The sequence below is a fragment of the Xenopus laevis genome, chromosome 3L (genome assembly GCF_017654675.1).
Source record: "Xenopus laevis strain J_2021 chromosome 3L, Xenopus_laevis_v10.1, whole genome shotgun sequence".
Classification (NCBI taxonomy): Eukaryota; Metazoa; Chordata; class Amphibia; order Anura; family Pipidae; genus Xenopus; species Xenopus laevis.
In genome coordinates this window covers 5,628,561-5,642,044 of record NC_054375.1, presented here as the reverse complement: position 1 = coordinate 5,642,044, position 13,484 = coordinate 5,628,561, and the positions used below count along the sequence as shown (strand labels likewise).

At 46.2% G+C, this 13,484-nt stretch overlaps 1 protein-coding gene across 2 annotated transcripts; it reads left to right on the top strand.

Annotated features, from left to right (window-relative positions):
- The first annotated feature begins 882 nt into the window (after positions 1–882).
- Positions 883–13,289, top strand: wee2.L (WEE2 oocyte meiosis inhibiting kinase L homeolog). 2 transcript variants are annotated; one of them, XM_041585000.1, is made up of 12 exons: positions 883–1,021; positions 2,771–3,105; positions 3,722–3,924; positions 9,066–9,123; positions 9,899–10,071; positions 10,218–10,339; positions 10,495–10,641; positions 10,955–11,050; positions 12,173–12,258; positions 12,331–12,501; positions 12,599–12,741; positions 12,836–13,289. In XM_041585000.1, the coding sequence occupies exons 2-12, from the start codon at positions 2,788–2,790 to the stop codon at positions 12,984–12,986; spliced, it is 1,668 nt and encodes a 555-aa protein (XP_041440934.1). In that variant the 5' UTR covers positions 883–1,021; positions 2,771–2,787; the 3' UTR covers positions 12,987–13,289.
- The last annotated feature ends 195 nt before the right edge of the window (positions 13,290–13,484 follow it).

Here is a 13,484-nt window from a genome sequence, read left to right as displayed (position 1 = left end):
AGTTGCAGGTTTTGTCTCCTGTATAATTTCACTCCCTGACTCTAAGTAGGTGCTAAACTGCAGCAGAGCCCAGAGTAATGCAGGTAGAGTTGCCACTTGGCTGGTAAAAATGATGGTTGATCCCAATGTTATTAATAAGTAATAAAGATAAATATATAGGAAGGTCAGTGATCCCAATGTTATTAATAGGGAATAAAGATAAATATATAGGAAGGTCAGTGATATGATCCCAATGTTATTAATAAGGAATAAAGATAAATATATAAGAAGACCAGTGATCCCAATGTTATTAATAGGGAATAAAGATAAATATATAGGAAGGTCAGTGATCCCAATGTTATTAATAGGGAATAAAGATAAATATATAGGAAGGTCAGTGATCCCAATGTTATTAATAGGGAATAAAGATAAATATATAGGAAGGCCAGTGATCCCAATGTTATTAATAGGGAATAAAGATAAATATATAGGAAGGCCAGTGATCCCAATGTTATTAATAGGGAATGAAGATAAATATATAGGAAGGTCAGTGATCCCAATGTTATTAATAGGGAATAAAGATAAATATATAGGAAGGTCAGTGATCCCAATGTTATTAATAGGGAATAAAGATAAATATATAGGAAGGCCAGTATTTTTTTCCAGAATAGGTGGCAACCCTAGGTGCAGGGTAGGATGATTTTTCAGTTGCACAGTTGGTTGTTACTGTGATTAACAGCCTTAGCAACGAGCTGACATTATATATCTGAAGTAGGATGAGAAATAAAGACAATTTTACTCTTCAGTATAGGGAGGTTGGCAGTTAGCAGGCCATGCAAGAGTTAATTAGCTGGGGGAGGGGAGACAGGTGAGAATAGTGAGTAATTAGCAGGTGTGAGAGGCCCATGAGTAGCATCTGGTGAGTATATAGAGGATTAACTGGGGAGCGAGTCCCTCCTATAACTGATAAGTAGGGGCCCTGCAGGGAGTTGCAGTTACAGGATGTTTGTGGGAATGACCTGTTGTTAATCCAGAGGTAAAGGTGAGGCTTTGTTTATAGTGAGAGGAGATAAGGGATTGTTGTGTGTTTATCTCCTCTGTGTTACTATGAAATCAGACCCAAGTCCTGGGCCATAGAGACGTATAAATAACCTGTTACTTTCCAACTGTTGCACTACAACTCCCAGCGTCCTCTGTGTCTAGATGGGAGGGCACCAATAGAGAACTGAACATTATTATTGGGTGGATATTATTGGGGAGTCTAGGCCTTTCTGCTCTGATTCTGAGGGCGGTTGACTTAATAGACATTTAATCTCCTTATTTCTCTTGTAATGTATTAACCCTAATTATGAAAGGAGACCTATATTGCTTTGTGGTTTTCCAGATGCTCAAACTTTACATTTATGTGCTGGGAGCTGTAGTTGAGTTAACAGGGACGCTGGGAGCTGTAGTTGAGGTAACGGGGACGCTGGGAGCTGTAGTTTGAGTTAACAGAGACGCTGGGAGCTGTAGTTGAGTTAACAGAGACGCTGGGAGCTGTAGTTGAGTTAACAGGGACGCTGGGAGCTGTAGTTGAGTTAACAGACGCTGGGAGCTGTAGTTGAGTTAACGGGGACGCTGGGAGCTGTAGTTGAGTTAACGGGGACGCTGGGAGCTGTAGTTGAGTTAACGGGGACGCTGGGAGCTGTAGTTGAGTTAACGGGGACGCTGGGAGCTGTAGTTGAGTTAACGGGGACGCTGGGAGCTGTAGTTGAGGTAACGGGGGAGCTGTAGTTGAGGTAACGGGGACGCTGGGAGCTGTAGTTGAGGTAACGGGGACGCTGGGAGCTGTAGTTGAGGTAACGGGGACGCTGTAGTTGAGGTAACGGGGACGCTGTAGTTGAGGTAACGGGGGAGCTGTAGTTGAGGTAACGGGGACGCTGGGAGCTGTAGTTGAGGTAACGGGGACGCTGGGAGCTGTAGTTGAGGTAACGGGGACGCTGTAGTTGAGGTAACGGGGACGCTGTAGTTGAGGTAACGGGGGAGCTGTAGTTGAGGTAACGGGGACGCTGGGAGCTGTAGTTGAGGTAACGGGGACGCTGGGAGCTGTAGTTGAGGTAACGGGGACGCTGGGAGCTGTAGTTGAGGTAACGGGGACGCTGGGAGCTGTAGTTGAGGTAACGGGGACGCTGGGAGCTGTAGTTGAGGTAACGGGGATGCTGGGAGCTGTAGTTGAGGTAACGGGGGAGCTGTAGTTGAGGTAACGGACGCTGGGAGCTGTAGTTGAGGTAACGGGGGAGCTGTAGTTCAGCGGCAGAAGGCTTTATATGTATAAGACTGATCCATGAGTATTAGGGGAGGGGGGAGGCATTGCTTAATGAGTTATAAGGGGGGAGAGTGTTAGAAATGAACTCCCCCCTATATAATAAAAAATGGGAGTGTGAAATGTCATTGGCACTAAAGGGTTAAGGGTCGCCCCATGTTCCATTTCAAGTATCAGTGTTTTATCTGTAGAACAAGTGATGGGGGCGCTGTTCTATTAGCCCTATGGGAAATTCCAGCCTTGCCTGAAACTCGTAAGAAATGTTACTGCAACTAATGGTCTCGGTGCAGTCGAAATCTGTGTACCCCTAAAACCCCAGTCCTTTAACAAGTGTTCCCTGGTCTAGTAACCCATAGCAACCAGCAGTTAACTTGTGCGGTTAGACAAAGGCAAACTGCTAGTTGCTATGGGTTACAGGACCTGGTTATATAGCCCTAGCTAGGGCCGTTGTTTAGAATGTAAAACCGTATCCGATGTCCCTTTCCTTAGTTACCCAGGTGTCGGCAATGAGGACGGCCATGTCATGCGGAGGCGGGTTAGTCCAGCGCTTGGATTTCTCCAGCAGTGACGAAGAGGATGGTCTGAGCAATGGGATTAATGAAGGTCCCCAGAAGGGGAGTCCCGTGAGTTCCTGGAGGACCAATAACTGCCCCTTCCCCATCACCCCCCAGAGGAACGAGAGGGAACTTTCTCCTACTCAAGAGCTGAGCCCAAGTAGCGACTACTCGCCCGACCCAAGTGTGGGGGCTGAATGCCCTGGTACCCCCCTTCATTACAGCACATGGAAGAAGCTCAAGCTCTGTGACACCCCTTATACCCCAAAGGTAATGATCAAATTAAAGGATAAGTTAACCTTTAAAATAAGTCAAAGTAAAACTGATGAGGGGGATATTCTAAGCACTTCTCCAATGTACATTCATTATTTAGTTTTTAATTCCAAGATATTAAGGGATACATGTGCTGTTAATATGAATGAATTTTGTTACAACAGCGCCACCTGCTGGTCAGTTTCCCACCAGTCTGACCAGCAAGTAGTCAAGGAAGTTGTCAGGAGAAAGAAAGAGGCTGATGTTCTTCTGCTTAGGAATAAAATTAGAAACCGTTCTCACATCTTTCCTAAGCAGAAGAACATCGGCCTCTTTCTTTCTCCTGACAACTTCCCTGACTACTTGCTGGTCAGACTGGTGGGAAACTGACCAGCAGGTGGCGCTGTTGTAACTAAATTCATTCATATTAACAGTACATGTATCCCTTAATATCTTGGAATAAAAACAAAATAATGAATGTAAATGGCAAAAGTGCTTAGAATAGCACTCTCATCAATTTTACATTCACTTATTTTAAAGGTTTACTTATCCTTTAACTGGAGCTTAATGGGTGGAACAAGTCCCATCCACTTGTGTATCTAACCCTGTGACTCCGACTAACTTCTGATTTCAGAGCCTTTTGTACAAAACGCTTCCCTCTCCGGGGTCCCGCGTTCACTGCAGGGGCCAAAGACTCCTTCGTTTTGTGGCTGGAACTGGGGCAGAACTGGACGACCCCTCTCTGGTCAATATCAACCCCTTCACCCCTGAATCCTACCGACAAACCCACTTCCAACCCAATGGGAAGAGGAAGGAGAGGCCTGAGGATGACTGCAGGTTAGTGGCTCCAAAATGTGGGCTCTAGGGGGGCCCAGTCTGAACCCCAGTTAGGGGGATATTTGGGGTGAGTGATTATTTGTACCCTGGGTACCCCTGGAACTATAGCAGGGTGACACCCCAATGTTTCTATATATCTGTAACCTTGTTATGAGCTAAGGGGGCCCAGTCTGAAGGTCAGTTAGGGGGAGATTTGGGGTGAGTGTTTATTTGTACCCTGGGTACCCCTGGAACTATAGCAGGGTGACACCCCAATGTTTCTATATATCTGTAACCTTGTTATGAGCTAAGGGGGCCCAGTCTGAAGGTCAGTTAGGGGGAGATTTGGGGCGAGTGATTATTTGTGCCCTGGGTACCCCTGGAACTATAGCAGGGTGACACCCCAATGTTTCTATATATCTGTAACCTTGTTATGAGCTAAGGGGGCCCAGTCTGAAGGTCCGTTAGGGGGAGATTTGGGGTGAGTGCTTATTTGTACCCTGGGTACCCCTGGAACTATAGCAGGGTGACACCCCAATGTTTCTATATATCTGTAACCTTGTTATGAGCTAAGGGGCCCAGTCTGAAGGCCAGTTAGGGGGAGATTTGGGGTGAGTGCTTATTTGTACCTGGGTACCCCTGGAACTATAGCAGGGTGACTGTTACCCCAATGTTTCTATATATCTGTAACCTTGTTATGAGCTAAGGGGCCCAGTCTGAAGGTCCGTTAGGGGGAGATTTGGGGTGAGTGCTTATTTGTACCCTGGGTACCCCTGGAACTATAGCAGGGTGACACCCCAATGTTTCTATATATCTGTAACCTTTATGAGCTAAGGGGCCCAGTCTGAAGGTCAGTTAGGGGGAGATTTGGGTTGAGTGTTTATTTGTACCCTGGGTACCCCTGGAACTATAGCAGGGTGACACCCCAATGTTTCTATATATCTGTAACCTTGTTATGAGCTAAGGGGGCCCAGTCTGAAGGTCAGTTAGGGGGAGATTTGGGGTGAATGTTTTTGTGCCCTGGGTACCCCTGGAACTATAGCAGGGTGACTGTTACCCCAATGTTTCTATATATCTGTAACCTTGTTATGAGCTAAGGGGCCCAGTCTGAAGGTCCGTTAGGGGGAGATTTGGGGTGAGTGCTTATTTGTACCCCTGGAACTATAGCAGGGTGACTGTTACCCCAATGTTTCTATATATCTGTAACCTTGTTATGAGCTAAGGGAGCCCAGTCTGAAGGCCAGTTAGGGGGAGATTTGGGGTGAGTGCTTATTTGTACCCTGGGTACCCCTGGAACTATAGCAGGGTGACTGTTACCCCAATGTTTCTATATATCTGTAACCTTGTTATGAGCTAAGGGGGCCCAGTCTGAAGGTCCGTTAGGGGGAGATTTGGGGTGAGTGCTTATTTGTACCCTGGGTACCCCTGGAACTATAGCAGGGTGACACCCCAATGTTTCTATATATCTGTAACCTTGTTATGAGCTAAGGGGCCCAGTCTGAAGGTCAGTTAGGGGGAGATTTGGGGTGAGTGCTTATTTGTACCCTGGGTACCCCTGGAACTATAGCAGGGTGACACCCCAATGTTTCTATATATCTGTAACCTTGTTATGAGCTAAGGGGCCCAGTCTGATGGTCAGTTAGGGGGAGATTTGGGGTGAGTGCTTATTTGTACCCTGGTACCCCTGGAACTATAGCAGGGTGACACCCCAATGTTTCTATATATCTGTAACCTTGTTATGAGCTAAGGGGCCCAGTCTGATGGTCAGTTAGGGGGAGATTTGGGGTGAGTGCTTATTTGTACCCTGGGTACCCCTGGAACTATAGCAGGGTGACACCCCAATGTTTCTATATATCTGTAACCTTGTTATGAGCTAAGGGGGCCCAGTCTGAAGGTCAGTTAGGGGGAGATTTGGGGTGAGTGTTTATTTGTACCCTGGTACCCCTGGAACTATAGCAGGGTGACACCCCAATGTTTCTATATATCTGTAACCTTGTTATGAGCTAAGGGGGCCCAGCCTGAAGGTCAGTTAGGGGGAGATTTGGGGTGAGTGCTTATTTGTGCCCTGGGTACCCCTGGAACTATAGCAGGGTGACATCCCAATGTTTCTATATATCTGTAACCTTGTTATGAGCTAAGGGGGCCCAGTCTGAAGGTCAGTTAGGAGGAGTTTTGGGGTGAGTGATTATTTGTACCCTGGGTACCCCTGGAACTATAACAGGGTGACTGTTACCCCAATGTTTCTATATATCTGTAACCTTGTTATGAGCTAAGGGGGCCCAGTCTGAAGGTCAGTTAGGGGGAGATTTGGGGTGAGTAATTATTTGTACCCTGGGTACCCCTGGAACTATAGCAGGGTGACACCCCAATGTTTCTATATATCTGTAACCTTGTTATGAGCTAAGGGGGCCCAGTCTGAAGGTCAGTTAGGGGGAGATTTGGGGTGAGTGCTTATTTGTACCCCTGGAACTATAGCAGGGTGACTGTTGGTAGCTCGGTTGCAAAACATTGGGCAGTCCCATAACCTGTACCTTATCTGTAAAGGAAATATAGTTGAAAGGTTATTTCCTCTTGAGTGTCAGTAAATAGACTTATCTGTTTATCAGAGCTGGGCCCTCCCTTTAGCATCACTGTATAATGCAGGAGACCATAAACATTACTATTAAAGGGATACTGTCATGGGAAAAATTTTTTTTTCAAAATGAATCAGTTAATAGAGCTGCTCCAGCAGAATTCTGCACTGTAATCCATTTTTCAAAAGAGCAAACAGATTTTATTATATTCAATTTTGAAATCTGACATGGGGCTAGACATTTTGTCAATTTCCCAGCTGCCCCTGGTCATGTGACTTGTGCCTGCACGTTAGGAGAGAAATGCTTTCTGGCAGGCTGCTGTTTTTCCTTCTCAATGTAACTGAATGTGTCTCAGTGGGACATGGGTTTTTACTATTGAGTGTTGTTCTTAGATCTACCAGGCAGCTGTTATCTTGTGTTAGGGAGCTGTTATCTGGTTACCTTCCCATTGTTCTTTTGTTTGGCTGCTGGGGGGGAAAGGGAGGGGGGTGATATCACTCCAACTTGCAGTAAAGCAGTAAAGAGTGATTGAAGTTTATCAGAGCACAAGTCACATGACTTGGGGCAGCTGGGAAATTGACAAAATGTCTAGCCCCATGTCAGATTTCAAAATTGAATATAAAAAAATGTGTTTGCGCTTTTGAGAAATGGATTTCAGTACAGAATTCTGCTGGAGCAACACTATTAACGGATTCATTTTGAAAAAATTTTTTTTCCCCATGACAGTATCCCTTTAAGATCTTTCCTGGAAAAGATTGTTCATTTCAATACACACGTGTAGAGGGGAATGGTCAGATGTAGAAACAATAGAATTCTACCTGTATCTGACTATTCAGCACTAACAATGGCCGATGTTCTGATGCCATCAAAAGGGCCAGCCGATATCCAAGTCTTCTGCCGATATCTATAGGCTCGTCTCCCACTGTTTACACTCCAAATATTGTAAGAAAAATGTTCATACACTATCAGTGCGTCTATGGCCGCCTTAATCCCATCTCCTGAGAACTTCCTTTAATTGTGAGACTGTTGCTGCTGCCATCTAGTGGTGAATAATGGTAGAGGATTTATACTTAAAGGGCCGGTAGCACAAGGAAAGTGTTGCAAGAAGTAGGTCTGGGCAAGATATCTGAGCTAATTGCCCTAATTACAGGATAATGTGCAGTTTAGCTGCCTCCAAGCTAAATAATCCCTCTTGCTGCAGAAGCAAGTGAATGTGGCAATTGGGACTGGAAAAGCCAGGTCTGCAGCTTTGTGGGTTCCCTGTCTGGCTACACATCTCAAGTTAAAGGGGCCCAGTCTGAAGGTCAGTTAGGGGGAGATTTTGGGTGAGTGTTTATTTGTACCCTGGGTACCCCTGGAACTATAGCAGAGTGACACCCCAATGTTTCTATATATCTGTAACCTTGTTATGAGCTAAGGGGGCCCAGCCTGAAGGTCAGTTAGGGGGAGATTTGGGGTGAGTGCTTATTTGTACCCTGGGTACCCCTGGAACTATAGCAGGGTGACTGTTACCCCAATGTTTCTATATATCTGTAACCTTGTTATGAGCTAAGGGGGCCCAGTCTGAAGGTCAGTTAGGGGGAGATTTGGGGTGAGTGTTTATTTGTACCCTGGTTACCCCTGGAACTATAGCAGGGTGACTGTTACCCCAATGTTTCTATATATCTGTAACCTTGTTATGAGCTAAGGGGGCCCAGTCTGAAGGCCAGTTAGGGGGAGATTTGGGGTGAGTGCTTATTTGTACCCTGGGTACCCCTGGAACTATAGCAGGGTGACTGTTACCCCAATGTTTCTATATATCTGTAACCTTGTTATGAGCTAAGGGGCCCAGTCTGAACCCCAGTTAGGGGGAGATTTTGTGTGAGTGCTTATTTGTACCCTGGGTACCCCTGGAACTATAGCAGGGTGACACCCCAATGTTTCTATATATCTGTAACCTTGTTATGAGCTAAGGGGGCCCAGTCTGAAGGCCAGTTAGGGGGAGATTTGGGGTGAGTGTTTATTTGTACCCTGGATACCCCTAGAACTATAGCTGGGTGACACCCCAATGTTTCTATATATCTGTAACCTTGTTTTGAGCTAAGGGGGTCCAGTCTGAAGGCCAGTTAGGAGAAGATTTGGGGTGAGTGTTTATTTGTACCCTGGGTACCCCTGGAACTATAGCAGGGTGACACCCCAATGTTTCTATATATCTGTAACCTTGTTATGTGCTAAGGGGGCCCAGTCTGAAGGTCAGTTAGGGGGAGATTTGGGGTGAGTGTTTATTTGTGCCCTGGGTACCCCTGGAACTATAGCAGGGTGACTGTTACCCCAATGTTTCTATATATCTGTAACCTTGTTATGAGCTAAGGGGGCCCAGTCTGAAGGCCAGTTAGGGGGAGATTTGGGGTGAGTGTTTATTTGTACCCTGGGTACCCCTGGAACTATAGCAGGGTGACACCCCAATGTTTCTATATATCTGTAACCTTGTTATGAGCTAAGGGGGCCCAGTCTGAAGGTCAGTTAGGGGGTGATTTGGGGTGAGTGCTTATTTGTGCCCTGGCTTTTTCCCATCTGTACTAATGTATATTCTCTCATCCTCCCATTCAGAACTGATCGCCAGATGAAATATGCGGAGAAGGAACATCCGGCAGTTTTCCAGTCTAAGGTATAAAGTGCCTGAGCCATGAAACCCCCTTAAGATGTATTGGTGCTGAACACGGTGTAAGAGAAACTTCTGCTCCTTGTAGCAGGGGCGTAACTACAGAGGAAGCAGACCCTGAGGCTGCAGAGGGGCCTAGGAGGTATAGGCGGCCCCATGAGACCCTAATAAATGAGTGATTTAACATTTATTGGTTAAACGGTGCAACCTCTGAATATGTTGGGGGTCTAAAATTAAGAAGCTTCTAGTTACACCAATGCATCGTTGTAGTTGGTCCATCTGTGCAGATTAAGGCTATGGGGGGTGCACTTGAGCAGATTTAGGAGTATTTCTCCTTTATGTTTGATCAGAGGTGGTGGTGGTTGTTGGACCACAGACAAGCAGCATTCATCGCCATCCAGTAACCCTCCTTTCATTATTCAGACAGACAAAGCTGGTGTAAGAGTTTTAACTACCTTTGCTTGTGTTACTATTGCAACAATTACCCAATGCAACTTGCAATATTGTTACATTGACCAACTGCAACTCCTGTTTCAGCCAATTTCATACCATCACATTCAGAGAATCTCCAATAAGGGAAACGGGCCCAGTGGGTGAGAGGAGCAAAAGCCTGACCTGGTCTTGAGTTCTAATGATTCAGAAAGAATACAGGATCCTTAATGGCAGATCATGCACATTACTAATCTCAGGGTTATATGCAGAGTTTATTGAATATGTGCATCTCTGTTAATCTTGCTGGTAACCTTATAATGTGCCTAATCCGTTGCCCCCTCCTCTCCAGAGATTTGTGTTACGGGAGACCAACATGGGGTCTCGCTACAAGACGGAATTCCTGGAGATAGAGAAGATCGGCGCGGGGGAGTTTGGGTCGGTTTTCAAGTGCGTAAAGCGACTGGATGGATGTTTCTACGCCATTAAACGCTCCAAGAAGCCGTTGGCTGGCTCCACAGATGAGTGAGTGGCTGGGTAAATGGAAGGGGCAAGTGCAGGATATCCCAGCAGCCCCTGGGAGTTATAGTTCAACAATTGGGGGTCACAGGTTGGGGCTTTAACTTGGCTGCGTTCACAGCAATAATGTGGCATTTGCTTCCAACCTGCAGGCAGCTGGCGTTGAGAGAAGTGTACGCTCACGCGGTTCTGGGTCACCACCCCCACGTCGTGCGTTATTACTCCGCATGGGCAGAGGATGATCACATGATCATACAGAATGAATACTGCAATGGTGAGGCCTCAGTCTGGAGAGATAATGAATATGGAATGTAATTATAGAGGGAGTAGAATCTGCAACTGCCAGTCATGCAACCGAATACATGAAGGGTGTTAACTCCTCCCCTTAATTCCACCTTCTCCTGGAGTAATGCATGGTGGTTCCTCTAGGTGGCAGCCTGCAGGACCTGATCGTGGACAATAACAAGGAGGGACAGTTTGTGCTGGAGCAGGAGCTGAAGGAGATCCTTCTACAAGTGTCCATGGGCCTGAAGTACATCCACGGCTCTGGGCTGGTGCACATGGACATCAAGCCAAGTTGGTATCTTGAGAATGAACTACATAAAGGGACACTGGGTTCTGGTTCTCCCTCCCCCCCCAACATTTTCCTTTTTTTTCCTGCTGCAAACGGCTAAGCCTGCTGGCATTAACAAACTGCTGGTTCAGAAGAGAACAGACTTGCTCCCTTAATCTAACCATTAAACAACCAGTTGTTGCTGTGGTTAGTATTGGGTTAGTGTTTTGCAGCAGGAAAAAAATTGTAGGATGAGGGAGATCACTAGCGGAATAATTCTGGATGTGAAATGGTTTCTGCTCAGCAAGACATTTTGTCTCCTTTTCCCCGTCACAGGCAACATATTTATCTGCCGGAAGCAGACAGAGTTGGGTCAGGAAGAGAGCGATGGTGAAGATGACCTCTCCTCTGCCAGTGTCCTCTATAAGATTGGTGAGTTGGGTTGAGCTTTATTGGGTTGAGCTTTATTGGGTTGAGCTTTATTGGGTTGAGCTTTATTGGGTTGAGCTTTATTGGGTTGAGCTTTATTGGGTTGAGCTTTATTGGGTTGGGCGTTGGGTTGGGGGTTGGGCGTTGGGTTGTGCTTTGTTGGGTCCTAGAAACGTATTCCATGCCTTGGGCTGTTTATATTGTGCCCAAAGGTTTGGTTATAAGCCCAGTGTTTGTTGGACTGGCCTAGCAGAACACCAGAGGATTTCTTGATGCTTCCCAGGCCAGTAGAACTCCCCACACCATTCCTTGTTTGCATTGTGGGCCTATATAAACCCCTATGTCACTATAGGGTATCTGGTTCTCTGTTGGGTCCAGAAGTCACTGCCCAGTGGGTACATGTCCATACCTGATTAGGAGCAGTCCATGCAGGGTTGCCAAGTGGCTGGTATATTTAAAGGAGAACTAATGGTTAAAATTGGGGGTACTGATTATGTAGGGCACCTGCAGACAAAACACTTGCCTTGTGGCCCAGTTTCACGTACATTATGGTTCCGATGACTAGTCCTACAGCAGATGGGCCAATGAGGCTCTTCTCAGAACTCTGAACCCTTATTGGTTGTCTTTTCCTGTCCATTCTTCAAGGGCACCCCAGACAAAATACTAGCCTTGTGGCCCAGTTCCACATGCACTATGGTTCTGATGACTAGTCCTACAGCAGATGAGGCTCTTCTCTGAACCCTTATTGGTTGTCTGGTCCTGTTCATTCTTCAAGGAACTTTGGGCATGTCCTAACTAAGGGCCAACCTTAGGGCTAGCTGCCACCTACTGACCAAGTTGGGGAATTACACTTGACTCTATATAAAGAGTACCTCCTTACATGATCCTGCCCAGCACAACTTATGCTTGATGCCAATTCTTAATCTGTTTTGTCTTGGGGAAATTGGGAGACCCTCTTGGCTTTAGTCACTGTTAAAGGGAAACGTCACCCAAAATATTTGTTGGCAAAGCTGTGATTGGCTGCCAGCTACATGCATAAAGTTGCCCATAAGGCTGTCAGCTCGGCCAATCGGGGTATGGCATTCTGAAATATCTGGAGGGCTAAGATGCAGATCTCTGTTGCAGGTGACCTTGGTCATGTGACTTCTATACTTAACCCCCAGGTGGAAGAAGGGGACAGTCGGTTCTTGGCCAACGAGATACTGCAGGAGGTACATTATTTCTAGTAATTGACAATATTTGCCCTTTGTACTGGGGGTAAGTTTTTATTTTTTTTGCTTTAGGATTACAGCCAGCTGCCCAAGGCTGACATCTTTGCGCTTGGTCTAACCATTGCCCTGGCAGCAGGAGCTGCTCCTCTTCCCTGTAACGAAGACAGTTGGCACCATATCAGAAAGGGCAACTTGCCCCACGTTCCCCAGCTGCTGACTCCCGTCTTCCTTGCCCTGCTCAAGGTACAGCTTGGGATGCATTTGTCTCCCCCAGATTAGTTATAAACATGTGGGAGATGCCATACTGTGTATATAATTTATAATACTCTCTTCTCTGTAGCTGTTGGTTCATCCAGACCCGGTTATGAGACCCCCGGCTGCATCACTGGCCAAGAATTCTGTGCTGAGACGTTGTGTTGGGAAGGCGGCCCAGCTCCAGAAACAGCTCAATGTGGAGAAGTTCAAGACGGCCATGCTTGAGAGGTGAGTTGGGGGTACAAAGTGCAATTGAGCAGGAACAGCCGCCTGTGTTAAATATTCTGGTCCTAATATTTTCCATTCTTTTCCCCGACTGCAGGGAGTTGAAAGCCGCTAAATTGGCCCAGACTTCTGGGAAGGACGAGTGTTCGGATCTGCCCCCTATGTCGGGTTTCTCGTGCCGCGGAAGAAAACGCCTCGTTGGTGCAAAAAACACTCGATCGCTGAGCTTCACCTGCGGAGGGTATTAACCCCATCAAACCAAATCGTTCTCCTTTTCCTCGCTGGGCACCATCCTCCTCCTCTGCTTTACCTGGTTCTGCCTCCCACGGGCATCTTGTATTCCCTGCACCCTGCGGTCTACTTTAATTTTCCAAGTGGGAGTCCAGAACCTCCGTTTTGGAATTATAACTGTTAAATGTGGATTCAGGAGCTGGGACTGCTATATGTAATTTCCCTGGAAAGAAATGTGGGGCCTGGACAAAAACTTTATAATTTATTGACTTTTTTTTTTATTATCTTATTGTCTTTTAAATAAAAATTTTAATGTGTAACATGAGTCCTTGGTGCAGGTTTTACTCTCTGGGTGGGAATGGTAAAGCCCAGTAATATAAATTAAACCTTTGGTATTAAAGGGGAACTTCTCCCAAATCCAGTTTTGCCTAAACTTCCCAATATCTGTTTATTCCTCCGTCCCCTTGGTTTTGTGTAACTTATTGCAGTGTCCCTTCCTGTGTCAAACATTGGGG

Coding starts and splice junctions, on each gene's coding strand:
- wee2.L (XM_041585000.1), top strand. CDS start 2,788: ATGAGGACGGCCATGTCATGCGGAGGCGGGTTAGTCCAGCGCTTGGAT. Junction 12,502..12,598: donor TCTTCCTTGCCCTGCTCAAG/GTACAGCTTGGG, acceptor TCTTCTCTGTAG/CTGTTGGTTCATCCAGACCC. Junction 12,742..12,835: donor AAGACGGCCATGCTTGAGAG/GTGAGTTGGGGG, acceptor CCCCGACTGCAG/GGAGTTGAAAGCCGCTAAAT.